General features: G+C 31.7%; 2 protein-coding genes across 2 annotated transcripts; both read left to right on the forward strand.

Annotated features, from left to right (window-relative positions):
- Positions 1-13,014: 13,014 nt before the first annotated feature.
- Positions 13,015-17,875, forward strand: LOC116031605. Its single transcript, XM_031273882.1, has 8 exons — positions 13,015-13,196; positions 13,310-13,618; positions 13,673-14,235; positions 14,313-15,385; positions 15,436-15,457; positions 15,693-15,826; positions 16,022-17,323; positions 17,867-17,875. Exons 1-8 carry the CDS (start codon positions 13,015-13,017, stop codon positions 17,873-17,875), a joined length of 3,594 nt encoding a protein of 1,197 aa, XP_031129742.1.
- Positions 17,876-19,677: 1,802 nt separating this feature from the next.
- Positions 19,678-21,996, forward strand: LOC116031697 (aluminum-activated malate transporter 8-like). Its single transcript, XM_031273996.1, has 6 exons — positions 19,678-19,948; positions 20,039-20,179; positions 20,431-20,703; positions 20,852-20,985; positions 21,189-21,332; positions 21,424-21,996. The coding sequence occupies exons 1-6, from the start codon at positions 19,678-19,680 to the stop codon at positions 21,994-21,996; spliced, it is 1,536 nt and encodes a 511-aa protein (XP_031129856.1).
- Positions 21,997-23,111: the final 1,115 nt, after the last annotated feature.

Raw genomic sequence — 23,111 nt, forward strand, 5'->3', positions numbered from 1 at the left:
AAATAATGTTTTTGATTATCAAATTTATATCTATTTTAGTTTTTTAGAGGGATTATTTTATACAAATTTATACTTATTTAGGGTGTGTTTGGTTAACACATTGGAATTGGAATCGAAGTGTGTATCAAATACTTGGTAATGGTAATGAGTTTTGGTGAAAGTATTTTGCATATTTGGTAGTAGGATGGAATGAGAATGATTATTAATAGTTGGAGAAGCGGCTGGGGAAGAAGGAATAAAACCCATATTTTATTAGGGAATGAGTCTTGCAATTAAGGGGTAATCAAAACTCATAATAGTGTTCTAAAAACCTGTCAACCAAACAATAACAATGACTTTGATACCCATTCTCGATAGCTAAATCTATCAACCAAACACAACCTTTACTTTTTTTTGGAAAGTTAATATATTTCAATAATTTACTTAAGATATCAACCTAGAAATTTCCACTGTTTTTATTAGGTCTTAACATGCAAAATCACGATTGTAGTTGGAAATTCCGAAAGCACAACTGATCAACTGGTTAATAAACCAAAAATAATTTCATAAGTTTTGTTTTATTAGTAGTTGTAGGGTGCTTGTTGGGGTATATATTGTGTACTGACATTTGGGGGTCTGAGGTCTGTATACTAGTTGAGAGAAATCTTGCGATTTATCTCTTTCTCCAATCTTTATAGTATGTTAGTGAGGGTCATGAAAGATTATTAAGTTTTTTGTTCAAACTTATGATTGCAATTGGGAATTGGGGAAGCTGAGGAATTAACAAATTAAGTGTGTACGTGTTTGGTTTGCACATGGGAATCGAAATCGGAATAGGTATCAAATACTTGGTAACGGTATGAGTTTTAGTGAAAGTATTTTGCATGTTTGGTAGTAGGGTGCAATAAGAATGATTATTAATAGTTGGGGACGCGGAGGAGAAAGGGAAATAAAACTCTTATTTTATTAGGGAATGGGTTTTGCAATTAATGAGGTAATAAAAATCCATAGTAGTGTTCTAAAAATCTGTCAATCAAATAATAATAATGACTTTGATATCCATTCTTGATAGGTAAACCTATCAACCGAAAACACCCTAAATATTTTCACTAAGTGCCTGATATTTGTATATACTCCCTCCGCCCTATTTATGTGTCTAGTTCGGTTAACGAGACTTAAATGAAGTCATTTTTAATTCAATTTTTTTATAATATTAAGTTTAGTATTAGTATACAAAAGTTATATATTTAGAAACTACACTACAAGTATTACTAAACACAAAAAAATCAAATTTAAAAATACATAAAAAAAATACTAAAAAAATAAATAAAAAAGAAAGACTTGATTTGACCAATGAATAGTAAATTGTCTTAATAAGCAAATACATTTGTTGATGTTTTTTTTTTTGGTTTTGATTTATTTATTTATTTATTCATTTATTTTGTTTTTTTGCCATGTTCAAATACATGCATCTACTGATTGAAGAGAAGAACTGCAATTAAAAATTCAGTGTTATCAGTCATCTTGTCCTCTTTGTAATTTTATTATGTTTCACATACTTTTACTCTTTTAGTGCCCATACTGATCAGTCTATGTAACTCCAAGTTAAAGAGCTACTCATAATAATAATTAATAACCATTAGCTGACCACAGATATATGTTAATGCCTAATTTAGAGATGAGATCTTAGTTAAATTTGTTTAAAATGTTTGATCAATTAACCTTAATATTATATCATAATAAGACACACATCAAATGTTGCAAATATCCATTTAATTAATGACTATTTTTATTTAGAGTCGATTTGAAAACTTTAAAAATATTTTTTAAATAGTAAATTCTGAAAAATGCCTATTTTTGGATAACATTTTATTTTATAATGTTTTGCTCGAAGTTAAAAGATTGTCTTTTTTTTTTCTGTTTGGTTTTTTTTTTTTTTAATGAACTTCAATCTATTACAAAGTTATTTTATATAAAATATTAATTATTTTAAATTGATAAATGTAATAACTTAGTAGGTGGCAAGTTTTTTTTTAAAGAGCATTTGATCTAAGGCTGAGATTTATCCACATGTTTCACTGTCGCATTCTTCGCACTAGAGCCTAAGCCTAACATAACATATCTTTAGTTATATTTAATACATATATAAATTTGGTTTGGATATCAAATGTAAAAAAATTTACATAGATTAGATTTAAAAGTAAAAATTATGTGTAATCCATTTAAATGAAACATATCCAAAAGTATTTTAAATATAAGGTCTAAAAATCATTCGAAATTAAACTTATTTTAATTTTATAACGTTAGTCCAAAAATAAATTTGAAAAAATAAATGTTAGTAAACAAGTTTTTTAAACGAAAAAAAAAACATAAAATAGAAAACAAAGAATGAAAATGAAAAATTAGAAAATAAAAATTAGATATCAATTACCTGAAGTAAACAGGGCACATATGTCTGTCATATCTAAAAATTAATAAGACTGAGTGAAAATCATACCCTTCATCTATATCCATTTTTTTGATTTTTTTTATACATTATGCTATAAAAGTTGTATTATACAATATTTTTGTCAAAAATACCCTACTGTTTAACTTCCGTTATCTTTTCCAATTATCGTTACCATACACATTATTCACCATATATTTTCTTATATTCTTAAATGGTAATAATATATAGACATTATATATACATTGGAATACTATATAAGTTATTTCCTAAAATATAAATATCAAATTTATCAAAAAAATAGTTTACATTATTATATTTATTATTATTATTATTATTAAATAATATAAATATCTAAAATTAAAATAAATCTAATATTTTAATATAGAATGTTAATATTTGACACCTATTTTTGCGTATAGAATACACTAGTAGTTACTATAAAATCCAAAACATAATTATCATCAAACCATGAAATCCGAGAGAAAACGTACGTCTAACGTACAACTACGTACCCTTGTTTTCTTCCATGCTTTTCAATTAAATAGGTTGTTGTCAATTCTCATTAATTGCGTTCTGAACTTAATTCTTTTTTTTTTTTTTTTGCAAACTGAACTTAATTCTTCTTCCCTAACTTTTTGTTTGGTTGTGTTTTACCCTTCCATATTTAATGAAATGGCATAGTTCCATTCAAAATTTATCAGACTGGAGTATATTTGTTAACGTGAAATGTATTTACAATATAATGTCAATAATATTTATTTTAATTCAAATTTATATTTTGTATTTTTATATTTAATTTAAATAAATAATTTTATTTAATTTTAACAATATATAATTAAGTCTAAAATATTAAATGATAATAAAAATAAATAATAATTTTATAAATTCGAAATTAATATTTATTTTACTTTAATATATCCATGCCTAAAAATATACAATGCCGCTTGATTAGAGATGAGGAATATATTCGAAAATATGCAATGGTTTTTTTTTTAGAATATTCACGTAATGCGAATTATTTTATTTTAAATTTTGAAAAATAATTTGACGGAATGAATTTAAATTTTTATTTTTATTATCATTTAATATGTTAGACTTATTTATATATTGTTAAAAGATATTAGATGTAGAATCTTTTATTAATTAAAAATAATTTTTAAGGTGATATGAAAGTGATGAGAGAATTACATTGGTAAATGGTGAATAGTGAATTAGTGATTAATTGCATGTAAATTTACTAATTTGTGATATGATGACAATAATGTCCACTTTCAAAAAATGAGAAAAATTCTTACACCTAATCTTACTATCGATTTCAATGCCAAAAATACTAAATACACTCTCAAACAAAAATTATTGTTAAACTTGTAAGTTGTAACATCAAAGAGTTTGATCATGGAAGTAAAAAATGGCATTACATGCAATAAGGCTCTTCAGACATATATACATTATACATAATCATGCATCATTATATTAGAAAATGATAGGTGTGCGTTTAAAAAGTAAAGTTCTTGGCTTATATTTTTATATTTTTATTTTATTAGATGAAAAAATAAATAAATATTGTCACATTTTTGTTTCTAAATCAATCAAGGTTAAAAAATAAAAAAAATAAAAAAATAAAAAAATAAAAAAAAACCGAATGAATTTTTTTTAAAAAAAATGAGAATAATCCTTCTATCTAATAAAGCTATAAGATTTCGGCCAATGAAATTGCACCATTTTCCCGCTCGCCCTAAACTACGTCGTTTGCGTTTTGGCTCTAAGATCCCTTTTCCCGCTCATGTTTACGTAGCCTTTTGGTAGTCTTTTGGCGGAATCAGTCATCAATCAATTACCTATAATCAATATCAATTAGTATTTAAGTTATACTTAAATACTTAAATACTTAAATATACTTAAATACTACCATCTTTTGGCATTCCCAATTTATGGGAAGTTGTTATAATTAAATTACAGGTCTTATATACGTAGGTTTTATATTACATATTTTGCCATTCCATCAGACTCAACTACTTAAATACTATATTTATATTACATACATCACTCAAATTACATAAACCCTAATCATATCATTAGGATTTTGAATTTCAAAATCCAGGCATGCGTATTAAGCCCCATGTCGTTTCGTTTATCGGTGTATTGATAGGTTGCAACTTATCATCATTCTTCAGCCTCCAGAATCCTTCTATAAAATGGTTTTGCTTTCTTCTTCCTTCTGCGTAAGTCTTCTGCTGGCCATTGTCCATACCTTACAAAACAAAATGTCAATGCTCTATGTATTAGCAAAAGACATTTCTCCTCAATCCTATAAGAAAGCAATTAGATTAAGGTTGATTCGTACTTACATTGTGACTGAAGGTAGGAACAAATCTGCTGTGAAGAGTCAAGAGTGTGTCTTTCACGACATTGAGGTAATTACATTTAACCTTTCCTGCTTCATCTTAATCTGCAAAGTGTTCTTCTTCATCTTAATCAAAGAGTGTTTAAATAAATTGTTCATTGTTCATAAACTGCTAATACTGATTATAAACTGCAAATTGTTCCTTCACAGTTTCTGTTTTTTTTCTTTTGTTTTTTTCTTATTATTTTTCTAGGGTAATTACATTTAACCTTTCCTGCTTCATCTTAATCTGCAAAGTGTTCTTCTTCATCTTAATCAAAGAGTGTTTAAATAAATTGTTCATTGTTCATAAACTGCTAATACTGATTATAAACTGCAAATTGTTCCTTCACAGTTTCTGTTTTTTTTCTTTTGTTTTTTTCTTATTATTTTTCTAGGGTACCTATGTTCATGCAAGTATACATGCCGATTTTATTGATCAGTTTTCCCATCTGCTAAAAGAAGGTAAAGTTTATGCAGTAAAAAATTTTGTGGCTGTGTCTTATTACTACCAGTATAAAACTACCCAGCATAAATACATGATGAGGTTCAATCAATACACTACTATTGAGAGACATAGGAGAAAAGGCTTTCCAAGCCTTTTGTTTCGGATTAAACCTATTGAGGAGTTATTGGCTGGCAAGGTTGAAGAGAAGCTGTTGATTGGTAATCTACTCTACACCATTTTTTTTTTTTACTTATACTTCATACTTCTCAACACATCTACATTTCATTATAGATGTTATTGGTAGAGTAGTTGAGTTCTATTCCCCTAAGGATAAGGTCATTGCTGGTTTCCCTACACAATTGGTTGATTTTTTAATTGAAGACTCAAAGTAAGTTTCTCAATTACTGTGAAATACTAAATTATTTCATCAATTTTTTTTTATATGTTTTACAGTTCACTACACTTTTCCTGTTTACTTAGGGGAAATAGAATCAAATGTACATTATGGGATGAGCACGTACCTGCTGTTATGCCATTTTTCAATAACCATAGTGATGGCCATTTGATTGTTTTGCTCCAGCTCTGTCGTGCGAAAACAGTTGACAGTAAGTTCCCCTTCCCTGCCATCATACAAAAAAAAAAACTGATTATTTGTTTGCTTAGTTTATACCTATTTTCCTGTATTTTTTTTAGATGAGGTTAGGATTTCAAGCTCATACACTGCTACAAAGGTTTTATTCAATTTGGACTGCCAAGAGTTTGCAGATTTCAGAAATAGGTACCCTACAAATTCCCTTAATCTATTTTTTTACATACTTAAAACTAATGAGAAATTTTTTCATTTAACAGTTTGAAGGCTAATTGTAGTCCACTCAGAAGTATTTCTGTGGTGTCTTATGGTCACAGTTCTAATAATTCACAGTCACCTATGGTTGTCAGCACAATTCGAGATTTATATGAAAGGGCTGAGGTAAGTTATATCTGATTTACAAACAACATATGCATTGACTATATTATTAATGCCTAATTTCATTTTTTGGTTGAATCAAATTTGCAGGAAGGGTATTATTATGTCCCAGGTACCATTGTATCAATTGAAAGTGGAAAGAAATGGTTCTATAACTCATGTAGAAAACCGGGCTGCTATAAATCACTTACTCTTACAGAGACATACTACTTTTGTGACACCTGCAAGAGTAATTGGGCAGAAGGGAATGTTAGATACAAAGTAATTGTTAGGGTTTTAGACAAAACAAGTGATGCACCTTTTGTACTGTGGGATAAGGACTGTTTTGAACTTCTGGGCATTACTGCCTATGATTTGAAAATCAAGTACTCTATGGTAATTTATTTATTTTCTGACTACAAATTCAAAAAATTCCACTAACTGTTTCTGTTCTAATTACACTAACTGTTTCTGTTTCCCAGTCTAAGATGCAGGTTCCAGTTGAGTTTGAACAATTGAGGAACAAATCTATGGTGTTTAGAATTAATCTTAAGAATGAACACATTAGGAATCCAGCTAAGCCTATATCAGTGTTAAGTGTTAGTCGTAATGAGGAATTGGAAGCTCAATACTGTCCATCTATGTTGGATGATCAAGATGAATTATCCAGAATGATAGAGGAAGATGCAGATGATCTGGAATCTGAGGTAATAGATCTAATTATTTTACTTACACAACTGTTTTATACTACTAATTAGATGTTTCATAGTTACTATTTTTTTTTCATATGCAGGAAAGTGAATCAGGAGATGAGGCAATCAGTCCTATAGTGCAAGCTAACTTGAAGCTAAAAGGTGTGGCCAATGACCAAGATGAAGTTGACACAGGTGCTATTAAAAGATGTCTACTTGACCAGTTCTCATCAAGTCAGAATTTGAAGAAGTGTAGACCTTTAGTGATCAAGGAAGAAAAGACTTTATGAGGCTCTGAAAATACTTTGGTTCTATGTGTAATGTTGACTGGACAATGATGTTTCTAGACTTGGACAATGATCTGTTTGAGACTTTATGCAGTTTTACTGCATTTTTTTGGAGAGTTTAACTCTCATTTTCTATTTTACTGTTTTTTCATGCTCAATTGCTTAGTACACCCATTACTTGCTTCTTTTTTCTATTTCTTTTGCAATGCAGGTGCTTAGTCATGAAGAAGAGTCAAGGTCAAGAGAGGATGACATGCAACTTTTTATTTTTTATTCTCCTGAACATGTATCTATTAGTAGCTGTATATTTTTCTTTTTTGTCATGTAAATCCTAATGCCATGTACATGGCATTGTCAACTTAAATAATAACAATTATTATTTTCTTACTTTCAGTTATATAGTTAAATATTTACACTACATCTAAGTTTTTAAAAGAGACATTTAAGAAATAATTTTGCACAAGTAATTTAAAGTATAAGGTCAACTTTTTAACTAACTTACCAGCAATATTTGTACTATAGGGTTTAGTGTTCTGTTCTTCCAGTCATCTCCATCTCCATTGTCAACTCATTCCCTTGCGTTTTTCTGCTAACATAAAAAAAAAACAGATGCCTATTATTTAAAATCACAAACAGTTAATCATTTAAACTAACACAAACTTTCAGCTTCATAAAACTCTTTGTCCACACATGGCTATTATTTAAAATCGAGATTTGTTAATCATTTCAACTAATGCAAACTTTCAGCTTCAGATATTTTCTCTACTTAACATTTAATGAACTTTACACTTATCAACTTTGAAAGTCACAACCATGTAATCATTTATAGTTATAGAAACTTAGTCATAAAACTCTTTGTCTTCTTAACATTCAATGAAATTAAACTTATCATGTTTTAAAATTCCAAACACCTAATCATTTACATTGAGACATACTTAGAGCATAAAACTTTTCAAATTCTCCACATTGCATTGAAAATTACAATTATCAAACTTTAAAAACCCTGAAATGTAATCCTTTAAAACTCACTGCATCCCTCAACTTTTTCAGTACTAGATGTAAGCTTTTTACACAGAGAATACCATAAATCTGCATTTTCCAGAGAGAAATACCCAAGACAACTAATTTTGGCAAATTCCAGCAGACAATTCCATGAAGAAGTTAACACAATCATGTGTTATACGCAATGGACTTATAGCAACAACCAACAACAAAGGTATTTATACTGTATTCATTCTATGTATTATCTATTCTAAGAAAAGAAATCATATTTGCTCCCTGTACTACAGTTTAAAGAACTCATCTGTTTTTGTACTTTGTATCTGGTAGCTTTATCTGGTAGCCTCATCTGTTAGAACATAACATAAGAAACACATATTCAAAAAGTTTAGTAAACACTTACCAAGCAGTAAAGACTAACAATCTACAACTGAATTAGAGGTTAGTGTTAGGAATTCTTATCTTACTACTCTGGGTGTTATATTTCGACGGATTGAGGAGAGGTGGATTGATCGAAATATACATGCACCCGATGAGAGCTTCAAAGAACCCTAGGTTGAAATTAAAGCATATAAGAACGCATTACTACACAGATCGGCAAAATCACAGTAAGAATACCAAAGATTCTTGCAAAAACATAGGGAAATTTGAAATCAGATGCTATAACGCAAGATCGATAGCAAGCTCATACCCGAAAGAAATATGATTTCAGTAAAGGATTACTGAAGTTTTTTGAGTTAGGGATACTTAGCTTTGAACCAATGTTGTCTTCTAGCTCTTGAATCCGCCATTACAGACCAAGGACGGCAGCGGAAACTCTCGGCGGTGTTCTAGAGAGAGAGACGAGAGGCGATGTAATACCATTGCATCTCGCCTGAAACTGCCACCTGCGTTTCTGTCTTTTTTTTTTCTTTATATATATATATATATATATATATATATATATATATATATATATATATATATATATATATATATAACTAATAATAGATTAATAGTAGTTTATATTAATAGTAGTTTATATTAATTTCAACTTTAAAATTAATTAATTCAATTACCATATTAGTTTACCTTATGAATTTTAATTTAATAGAGTGACTATTAATAGTAGTTTATGTTAATTTTTTCTCATGTTGTGTTTTAGTACTTTAATGTATTTATTTATTCTCTCATAATATTATAACTTTTTTTTTATCACATTAAGACTATATTTTTTGAGTTTGTTGGTTAGTAATTTTAGTTTAAACTATATTAGTTTATAATCATTAAATATATATATATGTTTACGTAATTTAAACTATTTTAATTTTACTTGATCACATTCTCATTTAGAAAATGAAGAACTACGCACAGAAATTTTAGTCCCTTCATTTCCAATTGATTGCAATTACGCTAACAACATTCCGCCCTTGATTCTTACCAACAAAGATTGCGTGGTCAACTCACTTAAAAGGCAACAAACACAAGGTCAGTTTATATTCTTTTATTAATTCATATATCTGCAATAACTGTTGAATTTATGTCATATTTTTGTTCTCATTTAGTTTGGGTTCCTTTTTTTTTCCAAAAGATAATCAACTCCCCAAAATAAAAAATTCATGTGTTACAGGCAATAAAAGAGAAGCAACTAACAACAACAAAGGTATTTCTCCTCTTTATTGATACAAATATTTTTTCCCAATTTTAATCTTTTTTAATCACCTTATTACAACAATTTATTTTTTGTGTTTTAGTAATGTTAATGTATTTATTTGTTATATCATAATGTTATTATTTTCTCCTTNATTTATTTGTTATATCATAATGTTATTATTTTCTCCTTTTTTAAATGTAATAACGTTATAAATACAAATTATTGTATTTCTTATTTTCTAATCGTTTAATATATATATATATATATATTCTAATAATTTAGAAAATGAGGATCCCCGAACATCTCTTTTTGTGCCAACCAAATCTGGTCAATTTAGTTTCACTAATAACAATCAAGATGTGAGATTGACGTACAATGGTTTATTTCTCAACACACCCAGAAGTCAACTAACACCTGGTCAGTATTTATTTTATCATTGTTTACTGTATTGCTAACTACACTTTTTTCAATTTAACTATTCCGTTCTTAACTTTGTTTGTTACATTTTATTCCATCTTCAAACAGTCAATCACCCGAACAAAATAACCGAGTCATGTGTTATTATAGGCAACAAAAGAAAAGCAAAAGCCAAGCACCAAGGTATTTCTCCGTTTATATGAGCACTTTCTTTTCATTATTTTGAATGCATGAATTTAAATTACTCTTTGGTTAAAATTACCCTCTCATTACATTTATAAAAGAAATTTGTTGTTTATATATTTTATTTTTGCATTACTATGTCACATTAAAATTTGTTAATTATTTCTTTATTTTGAACCCATGTTATTAATATTATTTGATTACTTTATTGCCTTTTTTAATCAACTTTGTTTTTTATTACTTTATAACTTAGAAAATGTAGACGGTCGAACATCTATTGCATTGCGACCAAAATCATCTGACGTTAGTTTGACTAATAAGACTCCTAACGCGAGTTTGGCCAACGATGGATTAGTTCTCAACACACCAACCAGTCAACTAACACAAGGTCAACATTTATTATATGTGTAATTCCTATATTTTTTTATTACCCTATGGTCCATCTAAAAATTTTGTTCTTAAATTGTTTGCCTACATTTGTTTTCATTTTTCAAAAAGATAATCACCTGACCAAAATAACGGAGTCATGTGTGGTTATAGGCAATAAAAGAAGATCAAAAGCCATCCACCAAGGTATTTGTCATTTGTAATGCCATGTTTCTTTAATTATATTTATTTTTTATAAATCCATTTCGCTAAAACGTATGCTCTCTTTACTTTTTATATTTATTTTTTAATTACTATTACGCATAATAACGTTTTAACTGTTTATTTATTTTGGTTTCATGTTATGAATTTGGTTACAATATTTTATATTCTTTTAATCATCTTTGTTTCTTATCATGTTATAACTTAGAAAATCAAGATGGTCGGAAATCTATTTTTGTGCCACAAAAATCATGTCATGTTAGTTTGACTGGTAACACTCATGACGTGACGGTGAACAACAATGGATTATTTCACAACACCCCCAGAAGTCAACTAACACAAGGTCAGTATTTATTTTTTACTTAATTAAACCAACTTTAATTACCCTTTTGAGAAGTCAATCAAATTTGTTCTAAATTTATTTTTTTGGAATTGTTTCCCATTTGAAAATAGATAATCACCTGACTAAAATAACGGAGTCATGTGTGATTATAGGCAATAAAAGAAAAGCAACACCCAATCACAAAGGTATTTCTCCCGTGATTATAATAGTTTATGTAATTAAATTTATTTCTTTTATATACTTTTATATAAAACGTATGCTCTCTTTACTTTTTAAAGCGAAATTAGTTGTTTATATATCTTTTTTTAGTTACTATTACGCATAATAGTATTTTAACTGTTAATTTAGTTTGGTATAATATTATTAATTTGTTTACTGTATTTTATATTTTTTTAATCAACTTTGTTTCTTATCGTGTTATAACTTAGAAAACGAAGATGTTCGGAATTCTCTTTTTCTACCACAAAAATCATGTCATTTTAGTTTGATTGGTAACACTCCTGACGTGACGATGATCAACAATGGATTATTTCTCAACACGCCCAGAAGTCAACTAACACAAGGTTAGTCTTTAATTTTTTTTTTAATTCAACCATTTTTAATTACCTGTTTGTCTATTTCTCAAATGTGTTCTAAATTACGTGTGCTGCAATTGTTTCCCATTGGAAAACAGATAATCACCTGAGTAAAATAACGGAGTCATGTGTGATTATAGGCAATAAAAGAAAAGCAAATCCCAACAACAAAGGTATTTCTCCCGTGATTAGAATAGTTTCTTTAATTATATTGATTTGTTCTTTCTAATTAGTTCTCGCTAAAACGTATGCTCTTCTTACTTTTTTAATAGAAATTGGTTGTTTATATATCTTATTTTTAATTACTATTACGCTTTAAAATGTTTGAACTGTTTATTTATTTTGGCATAATGTTATAAATTTGGTTATAGTATTTTATATTCTTTTAATCAACTTTGTTTCTTATCATGTTATAACTTAGAAAATGAAGATGGTCGGAAATGTCTTTTTGTTCGACAAAAATCATGTCATGTTAGTTTGACTGATAACACTCCTGACGTGACGTTGACTAACAATGTATTATTATCCAACACGCCCATAAGTCAAGTAACACAAGGTCAGTCTTTATTTTTTTATTATTAACTTTAAAGTTTAGTTCAAAATTTCTTTGTCTTCATATTAATTTATTTTGCTTTTTGATTCTAAATCCATTCCTATATATATACAGATACGACATTTGTAGAAGCATCATCCTCAATGAACCGTTGTTTAATGGAAGATTTTGACGATGCTGTTTTAAATCAACAATCCCTTGCATCTTTAACAAATGGTATGCTTGATAATTTTTTTTTATAATTATTATCCAATTTTCTAATTATTTCAACTTCTATAGGTGAATATTTGGATTTTGCTGATCCGACATATATATGTCCTCATTGTGGAGCGCTGTTTTGGTTGGAAGAACGAGTCAACAAATCAGTTACTACTAAGAACCCTAAGTTCTCACTTTGTTGTACTCACGGAAAAATTCAATTACCAAGGCCTACAACTCCACCTCCTCAGATTTTTGGTTTGTTCTTCAATCAAGATGGTCGAAGTAAACATTTTCTTGAGAATATTAGGTCTTATAATAATATGTTTTGCTTTACATCAATGGGAGGAAAGATTGATAGAACAGTCAATGTTGGCACAAGCCCGCCTGTATTTAGATTGCATGGTCAAAACTTCCATTTAATGGGGAGTTTGCTGCCACAACAAGGAGAACGGCCGAAATTTGCGCAGTTGTATATTTACGACACTAAGAATGAAGATTCCAATCGATTGAATGCAGTCGGGTAATTTAGAACTATTTTTATATATAGGATTTAATTTAAGTATTCTTATGTCCTAATATTTTCCTATATACCAAATTATTTTAAGATGGTTTCCTGAATTGTTATTTATGTAGGGACAATGATACTACCAACAGATTGCATCTTGATATTGTTCAAAATATTAAAGATGCTTTGGATGAAAACAATGCATTCGTGAAGTCATTTCGCAATGCAAGTCAGCATATTGAGAAAGATCCTACAGCAGAGATCAAAATCAAATTGATAGGCAAGAGATCAAAAGATGCTAGGACATATAACTTGCCTCAAGTTCAAGAAGTTGCCGCTTTGATTGTTGGTGATATAGATCCAGATATGGGACAGCGCGATATTTTGGTGGAAACTAATTCAGGCCATCTACAAAGAATTAGTGAATTGAATCCTGCGTATCTACCGTTATAGTATCCACTGCTATACCCATATGGTGAGGATGGATACAGAGAAGATATCCCGTTTGCGGACATTCTTGATCGGGCATCCACCGCAAGAAATCGTGTATCTCCACGTGAGTATTTCTCTTTCCGTTTGCAAGATAGGTTTGAGCACACATCAACATTATTGTATGCAAGGAGGTTGTTGCAACAATATATTGTTGATGCTTATACCATGATAGAGTCTGGCCGTTTGCTCTACATTAGGACACACCAAAAATCTTTGAGGTGTGAATCTTATAAGCGCTTAACTGATGCATTGACTAATGGAGAAGTAGATCCTACTGCTCAAGGAAAGAGGATAATCTTGCCATCTACCTTTACCGGAGGAGCCAGATATATGATTCAAAACTACCAAGATGCAATGGCTATTTGCAAAGCCATGGGTTATCCTAGCCTCTTTATTACTTTTACATGTAATCCGAAGTGGCCCGAGCTAGAGAGGTTTTTAAAAGCACGCAATTTAAAGGCGGAAGATAGGCCAGATATCATATGCCGAGTTTTCAAAATGAAGCTAAACGCTCTTATTTCAGAGATTCGGAAGAATAACATTTTTGGAGTTGTTACAGCAGGTAAATTGATTTTAATTAAATTCCTAATTAATCATATTATCGTTTTGGTGGAAACTAATTTCAATTTTTTTTTCCAGTCATTTATACTATTGAATTTCAGAAGAGGGGGTTGCCGCATGCGCATATTTTGGTATTCTTGACAAAGAATGACTCTCCTAAAACCCCAAAAGATATAGACATGTGGATATCTGCTGAGATTCCAAATGAGATTTGTGATCCTGAGTACTACAAAGCCGTTCAAGAATTCATGATGCATGGTCCTTGTGGTTCATGTAGGAAGAATTCACCTTGCATGATAAATGGTCGTTGTTCTAAGTTCTTTCCAAAGAAATATGTTACAACTTCAGTCTTGGATCGTGATGGATATCCAATTTATCGGAGGCGTGACAATGGCCGCACAATAAACAAGAATGGGATCAACTTGGACAACAGATATGTTGTGCCTCACAATAGGTACTTATTGATGAAATACAAGGCGCACATTAATGTTGAATGGTGCAATCAGTCAAGATCAATTAAGTACTTATTCAAGTACGTCAACAAGGGGAATGATCGAGTAACTGCTGAGTTCTACAATAGTACAGTTGACGAATCAACTGGGAAAGAAATTGATGAAATCAAGATGTACTATGATTGTAGATATATATCACCGTGTGAGGCTGCCTGGAGGATCTTTTCCTTTGAGATACAATTCCGAAATCCTTCAGTTGAACGCTTAAGTTTCCACTTACCAGATGAGCAATCTATTATATTCGATGATGGTGATAATGTGGATAGTGTCATTAATCGTCCGACAGTGTCTCAAAGTATGTTCACTGCATGGTTTGCCGCTAACTTGAAATTTGAGGAAGCTAGGCAGTTAACGTATGCTGAAATGCCTAGGAAATTTGTGTGGAAGAAAGACAAAAGAGAATGGCAACCTAGACAAAGAAATTTTGCAATTGGAAGGATTTTCTATGTGCCACCAAAATGCGGTGAATTATTTTATTTGAGATGTTTACTAAATTTGGTCCGAGGTCCTACAAGTTTTGAAGAAATCAAATTTGTTGATGGAAAGCAGTATATGTCATTTAGAGATGCATGTTATGCTAGAGGATTAATTGAGGATGACAAAGAATATGTGGACGCTATTCTAGAGGCATCACTATGGGCAACTGCTTATTCTCTAAGGAAACTTTTTGTCACATTGTTGACGTCAAGTTCAATGTCAAAGCCAGAAATTGTGTGGGAAGCTGTTTGGATTCATTTAGCAGAAGATGCAGAATACCAAGCTAGAAGAACTTTAGGAGTCCCAGGTACGTGTATATATATATATATATATATATATATATATATATATATATATATATATATCATTCTATATATGTACACATACACACGTGTATGTTACTCTTATACATTACCAAATTACCCTCAAAAGTAATACTTAATTCCATTACATCATTTCTTTTCAACAGATGTAGTTCTTACAGATACACAGAAGAAGAACTATGCATTGACAGAGATTGAAAAATTATTGACTTCTTGCAACAAGTCATTACAAGATTATCCACCAATGCCTATACCTGATGGACCAAGTAATAGTTTATTGGTGAATCCTCTCATATATGAAGAACTCTCATATCATCGGCAACTGTTAAAGGAAGAACACGACCTTTTGGTGGGAAACTTAACTGATGAGCAGTTACTGATATACAATAAAGTCATGTATGATGTGGATACCAATAAAGGTGGGCTCTTCTTTGTCTATGGATATGGTGGCACGGGGAAAACATATCTATGGAAGACACTATCAGCTGCTTTACGCTCAAGGGGAGAGATTGTACTGAATGTTGCATCCAGTGGTATAGCTTCACTATTGCTACCAGGTGGTCGGACTGCTCATTCAAGATTTGCAATACCTATTTCTATAAATGAGGACTCGACATGCAACATCAAACAAGGTAGTCCATTAGCTGAACTCATCATCAAAGCAAAGCTAATAATTTGGGATGAAGCCCCTATGATGCACAAACATTGTTTTGAAGCATTAGATAAAACAATGAGAGACATCCTCAGGTTCTCGGATTCTTTAAGCTGTAACAAGACCTTTGGTGGTAAAACAGTGGTTTTAGGTGGTGATTTCAGGCAGATACTACCAGTTATTCCAAAAGGGACAAGACAGGACATTGTGCAAGCCAGTATAAATTCTTCTTATCTTTGGACTAATTGTCAAGTCCTGCGTCTTACAAAGAATCTGAGACTGCGCAGTGTTACGGCTGAATGCGAGATAGAGAAATTAGATACATTTGCAAAATGGATTGCTGACTTAGGTGATGGAAAGCTTGGTGGTAATACCGAGGATGATTGCAATATCAATATTCCCTCACAGTTTCTATTGCAAAGCAGAGGAGATCCTATTAAACAAATTGTTGACGAAACATTTCCGACATTTGGTACTGGTGTTATAGATCCTGAACAGTTGAAGAGTAGAGCTATTTTGGCACCAACATTAGATGTTGTGGATCAAGTCAATCAATACATGAACAATTTAAATCAATCATCATCAAAGACTTATCTAAGTTGTGATTCTGTTTGCAAAGCGGATACTAATGACAATATGTTGGCCGAAGTGCACACTACTGAATTTTTAAACAGTTTAAAGTGTTCTGGTGTACCAAACCATTCCTTAGAATTAAAGGTTGGATCGCCAATAATGTTGTTGAGGAATATCGACCATTCGATTGGTCTTTGTAATGGAACGCGGTTGATTGTCACCAAGTTGGGTAACCATGTGATTGAAGCCAAGATATTATGTGGCACACATTATGGGACAAATGTATTGATACCCCGACTATCTTTGACTCCGTCAGACCCAAGACTTCCGTTCAAATTTCAAAGGAAGCAGTTCCCGGTCATGTTGTCCTATGCTATGACAATAAACAAAAGTCAGGGACAAACATTGTCAGTAGTAGGTTTACTATTGAAGAAACCAGTATTCAACCATGGTCAGTTGTATGTTGCAGTTTCCCGTGTTAGTAATCCAGATGGACTTAAAGTCTTAATTGCTGATGAAACCAAGGGCTTAGTCAACTATACACAAAATGTGGTTTACAATGAAATTTTCAATAATTTGTAATTCTATTTTCCTTTCAATATATAATGAAGCCATAATCTTTTTCAGCGAGTAGTATAATATGTTATTTTCCTTTTTTATTTTCCAATTTATTACACAATTATTATCGCTCAAAATCAACAAATACTAAAGGCCGTGCATCGCACGGGTGCAATACTAGTATATATAATAATAGAATGATGATATTTTCCTTGTTATTTTTACTTCTCCTGTTGAGGTGGGATTAAAAACGTAGAATTTAATGTTCAAGTAGGCTGCTTTGTCATTACTCAGGTGACGACAAGACCGTACATTCAACGTACAACTAACTAGGTAGCTTTGTGCCTTTGACCTTTGCCATTAACTTTTTTTTTCAACTTTTTAGATTTGCTTCTTTTGCACTACCATATTTAATGAAAGAAAATAAATGGCATATTCCATTTTGTCCAAAGGAATACCAAATACGATCCGTATTTGTCAATGTAATTTAAAAATATAAATCACATTTATATCTCTAAATTATTCTTCATTATTTAGAATGTTTAGAAAATTGGAAAAAATGTTTTTCAATTTATGGTCAGTTTGAATACTCAAAAATTGATTTTCGGAAATCATTTTTCATGTTTTTTCGTGGTTAGATATTCAAATAAAATAAAGTGAAAAGAAAAATATTCTTTTTGACGGGAAATGTCTTCCTAAATTTCTAGTCGGAAGATATTTTTTGAATTTTTATTCCCCGTCTCACTCCTCTGTCACCTCTCATTCAAAATAGTATACAATTCAATAAACCTTAGAAAGGCTCTTGTATAAATAGTGATGCAAACCTACTTCCCCAACCAAATGTGGGACAAAAGCTTACTTTAAAGTCTTTCCTATCATTTTTCCAACTTAAATGGATCAACTTTGAGAACCAATTACTTATTCACTCATTATCCGTTTGTGCGTACAATATTTCAATCTCTTTGTCTAACTACGAAGAACCAGAATCCACTTTGACCCGATCCAAATTGAAAGTGGACCCCATATATAATGTACCACAAAATAGCTACTAAAATTGCCATTTTATGTTATTTTCTCAACCTATAGTGCGCTTATATATAGCACCTGCCTTAACTACAATTTTATTTTATAAGAGGGTAGACAAATGCTAATATTAGGCATATGTAGAGTATATGCACACTGACTTATTAGGGTCTTAAACAAATCAAATTGAGCATTATCTTTATGAGATGTGCTTAGTTTATTTTTAGGTTAGTCGAAGCTATAAGTAGGTAATTTTATTTCATTGTGTGTCTGAAAACATATAAAGCCATTGAGTGGAGTACAGTGCAGCATTATACTTACACTTTTAAGAGATATATATATATATATATATATATATATATATATATATATATATATATATATATATATATATATATATATTTATATATATATATATACCATTATGGTTTATAGAATTAGGCTTTTAATTTCTTACTGTCAGCAACCCATCAAAAGAAAACATACAAATAACCCGAGTCAAGATGTCTAAAGATACACACTTAGCTTGTAATTACAAGGTCACGAGTTCAAATCCTAGTCTTTTTGGTTTGAGTTAGTCAACTATGGACAATCTAAGCTGATTTATCTCCTTGTGGTCCTCTGCCGGCTAAGGTCATAAGGCGGGCCGGGGTTGACACGCTCAGATAGTGATTGTGAGTTTCACTTGTCACCCAAAATAATAATAATACACCATCTGTCTCATTTTATCTTTCCTACTTAATATTCATTGGTCAAATCAACTATTTCTTCTTTGTTTATTTTCTGTAGTATTTTTGACTTATTTTTAAATTTAATTTTTTGTGTGTAATAATAGTACTTTTAGTGTAATTTCTAAATATATAAATTTTGTATACTGATACTAAACTTAATATTATAAAAAATTAGATTAAAAATAACTTCAGACAAGTCTCGTTAACCGAATCATACACGCCAAATGGGACAGAGAGAGTAATAAAAAACATAAACATTGCATTCCCTAAAAAGATTTATTTATTTATTTTCATTTAATTTCATCATAATTAAAATTAAAATATATATGATGCATCCAGATCGGAGTTGAAAAGCCAGTCAGCAACATCAGACAAAAGCTTGACGTACTATGATTTTCAGTAATATTTTTTTGAAAGAATATTAAACACTAGAAATGAATGCGGCCCACAACTCTAACTAAAGCATCCATTTTCTCCACCCTATAAATTCCACCAGAATTCCACTCAGATGCATGCAACTCTGATCTGCCCTTCTCCCTCATCCTCTCTCTGATCTGATCTGATTGAGTTCTTCATTTCTTCTTCAATTCATCAATGGCGGCGGTTGATTCATTGTCTGCAAGTGGTGCTAAACCCGGGTTTAAGGCTATCCCGGGGATAGTGAAGGATAAGGTGGTGGGGGTAGCCAAGAATGCAAGCAAGATTGGGAAAGATGATCCAAGGAAAGTGATGCATTGTGGAAAAGTGGGATTAGCTCTCACCCTCAATTCCTTGTTCTACTACTACAACCCTCTCTATGACGGGTTTGGACAGTCGGGAATCTGGGCTGTCTTGACTGTCGTGGTTGTCTTTGAATTCACTGTTGGTGAGCTTCATTCTTGAATTTTTTCTTGAATTATTGTTTCATGAAAATTACGAGTTCAATTCTTTAAACAGTTTTTTCTTCCATTCTTAGGTGGAACTCTTTCCAAAAGCTTAAACAGAGGTTTTGCTACATTCTCAGCTGCTTCTCTGGGCTTTGGAGTTGTCTACTTGGCTCAACTTTCTGGCCGAGACGAACAAGCTATGGTCATTGGCGTAGTAGTTTTCATTCTAGGTATAATAAAGGTTTCATCACCACGAGGGCATTTCAGTCTTTTTAAAAGTAAATTTAGCCCATTTAAAAATACAAAATAAAAAAATTAATTAAATTAATAACTCAAAAAAAAAAAAAAAAACCTTTAATGTTGAGTTTATATTGAAGCGCACCTGTTATGCACGCCCACGCGAAAATCAAACTTATCATTTTATTTTTAACTTAGGTGATTTCAGCTTAGTCGGACTAATAATTTATAATTGTGTGTGCAGCTGCGTTGACAACTTTCACAAGATTTTTCCCTAGAATAAAAAAGAAGTATGACTATGGGATGGTGATATTTATCCTGACCTTTAGCATGGTGGCGGTTTCCGGTTACCGGGCGGAGAAGATCATGGTGATGAGTTATCAGCGGCTGTTAACGGTGGTCATCGGCGGCGCCACCTGCATAATCATTTCCATTCTTGTTTGCCCGGCGTGGGCCGGAGAGGATCTACAAAACCTGATTGCCGGTAACATAGAGAAGCTTGCAAAGTCATTGGAAGGTTAGTTGTTAGTGGAACACCCACTCATAAATATATTTAATTTCTTTTTCTTTTCCTGATTGACCCTTTTGACCTTTTTTTTAGTACTACTGACTCTGTTACACTGTAATATCTGACTTAATTATAATTATTTATGTACAATTCTCAGGTTTTGGGAATGCATATTTTTGCTTTCCGGATGAAGATGACGAAAGTGGGGTGGTGGCCAAGGGTGATGACAAGGCATATGATCATCAACACTATAAAAGTGTCCTTAATTCTAAGACCTCAGAGGAATCTTTGGTGAGTATGTCCTGCGCAACGTAATTAAGTTGGTCTAACTGTTGATTTGGTAACCATAAGCTTACAAGTTTACTCTGACCTGGAGTAATTTATTGATTTTTCTGGTTTGAGTGAATCAGTTAATTTACCTTACAATATAGAAAGGCTGGATTTACCCTGTATACACCATTGAGTAATGACTGAAGTTGATTTATAATTTGTAGGCAACATTTGCATGGTGGGAGATTGGTCATGGAGAGTTTAGATTTCGTCACCCATGGAAGCAATACTTGAAAGTGGGAGATCTTGCTAGGGAATGTGCGTCCCATATTCATGCACTTTCTGCATACTTAACCTCTGAAAACCAGGTAATTAATTAGTTTAATTAAAGTGAGAATTAGGGAACAATGAAGCATGCCCAAATTAATTAATTACTTAATTAATGGTTAATGCCCGCAGGCACCAATAGAGTTTGTGAAGACAATCAAAGAGCCATGCATGGCCATGTGTTCAGAGTCCACCAAAGCATTAAGAGAGCTCTCATCAACCCTCAAAACCATGACCCATCCATCGCCGGCGATCCAAACCCATCTCCAAACCTCAAAAGCCGCCATAGCCGACCTCCGGGCGGCGCTTCAGGCATCTCCGGCCGCCGGTGCCGGCGCCGGCGCCGGCGCCGACCTCTTCTCGATCATCCCGGTTCTCGCCGTGGCGTCCATTCTCACCGACATCGCCGCCTGCGTCGATAAAATCTCCGAATCCACCGAAGAGCTCTCCGTCAAAGCGCGTTTCAAGAAACCCGGAAAGGCCGATAACAACTCCTCGGCGCCGGCGCCGGCGCCGGAGCTACAGCTGCTCCACCGTGGAACTGTGAATCCGGTGGCGGAAGACGAGGGTGGTTACGCGGCGGTTGCGATCAGCGGCACGTCCCAGGACTCGCCGGAGATCGGGAATTCGAACCCACCGGAAGATGAAACAAAAAAAATCATCAGCAAAAGCGGTGAAGCAAATAATATTGTAAATAAAACTTAATTAGGTTGTATGTATTTGGTGCAACCTAGGTGGCTAGGATGATAGGCTAATCTCTAGAGTTTAGCATTGGTCTTTAATTTTGGACCTTAAAATGTGAGCTAATTAAAGTACCATCCTGAATTTTTAAGGATGAAGTGCTTCTGCCGCCATGTCCTTTATCCATTATTACATATATGTGTTGAATTTCTTATTCGATCATATAAAAAATGTTCATTAATTATTAGTGATGAAGTGGCTCTATCATGTCTTTTTCTCATATTGGTCTAACCAATTAAATCACTTGGTTCTAATTAATTATAATTTTTCTTTTACAAGATGTCTAAAGACCAAAAATAAAAGTAACCAACAATGAAAATGCCCAATGTATAAAAGCATAAGAGTTCTTGTTGAACTCTAAGTAGGTCAAAGGTTTAAAATGCGGCTCAGAGAGCTGAAGCCAGCATCTTGCCAACGAAACATTAAATTATAAGATTTCAGACTCAATGTTTTACCTTACACTTTCACATTACTACCTTTATTTTATTGTATATTCCATTTTATCAAAAGTAATATCAAGCGCAGTTGGTAAGCAATTTGCTAAAACAATTATAAGGTCGGGCGATCGATACTTGTGCGTGTGTCTTGTTAAAAAATGGTGGGCCAACCAGGTAGACATTCTCCAAAATAGACTCAAACTTAATTGGCACAATCCTGATTGAGTCCTCATTAGTTTCATAAAGGTAGAGATACAAGTGTTGTACGAATAAAAAAAATTATTGAAGGCCGGGTATACGATTCATGTTTTTTAACTTAAGAAATAATTTAAAAATGTTTTTAAATTCAATTTTTCTTTAAAAAGTTAAGAAATTTTGAAAATGCTTTTCCATTTTTCAATCTTCACTCAAACATTTTCTACCTTGTTTAAAATTAAAGCATTAACATATTTTTACTAATGCTAGGATTATTATATTGGCGGGTATATAGACACTAGCAATCTGAATGTTGTAAATTGCCTCAAATTCTCCGAATCTCCATAGTACATAATTAATGTACTTCAGTTTCTTGCAAAGTTCAACGTAAGACTTTGACATTGCGTGATTTACATTTATTGAAAACTTTTTTATTTTTAAATCGTG

This window comes from Ipomoea triloba, chromosome 1 (assembly GCF_003576645.1).
Source record: "Ipomoea triloba cultivar NCNSP0323 chromosome 1, ASM357664v1".
NCBI classification, from domain to species: domain Eukaryota; kingdom Viridiplantae; phylum Streptophyta; class Magnoliopsida; order Solanales; family Convolvulaceae; genus Ipomoea; species Ipomoea triloba.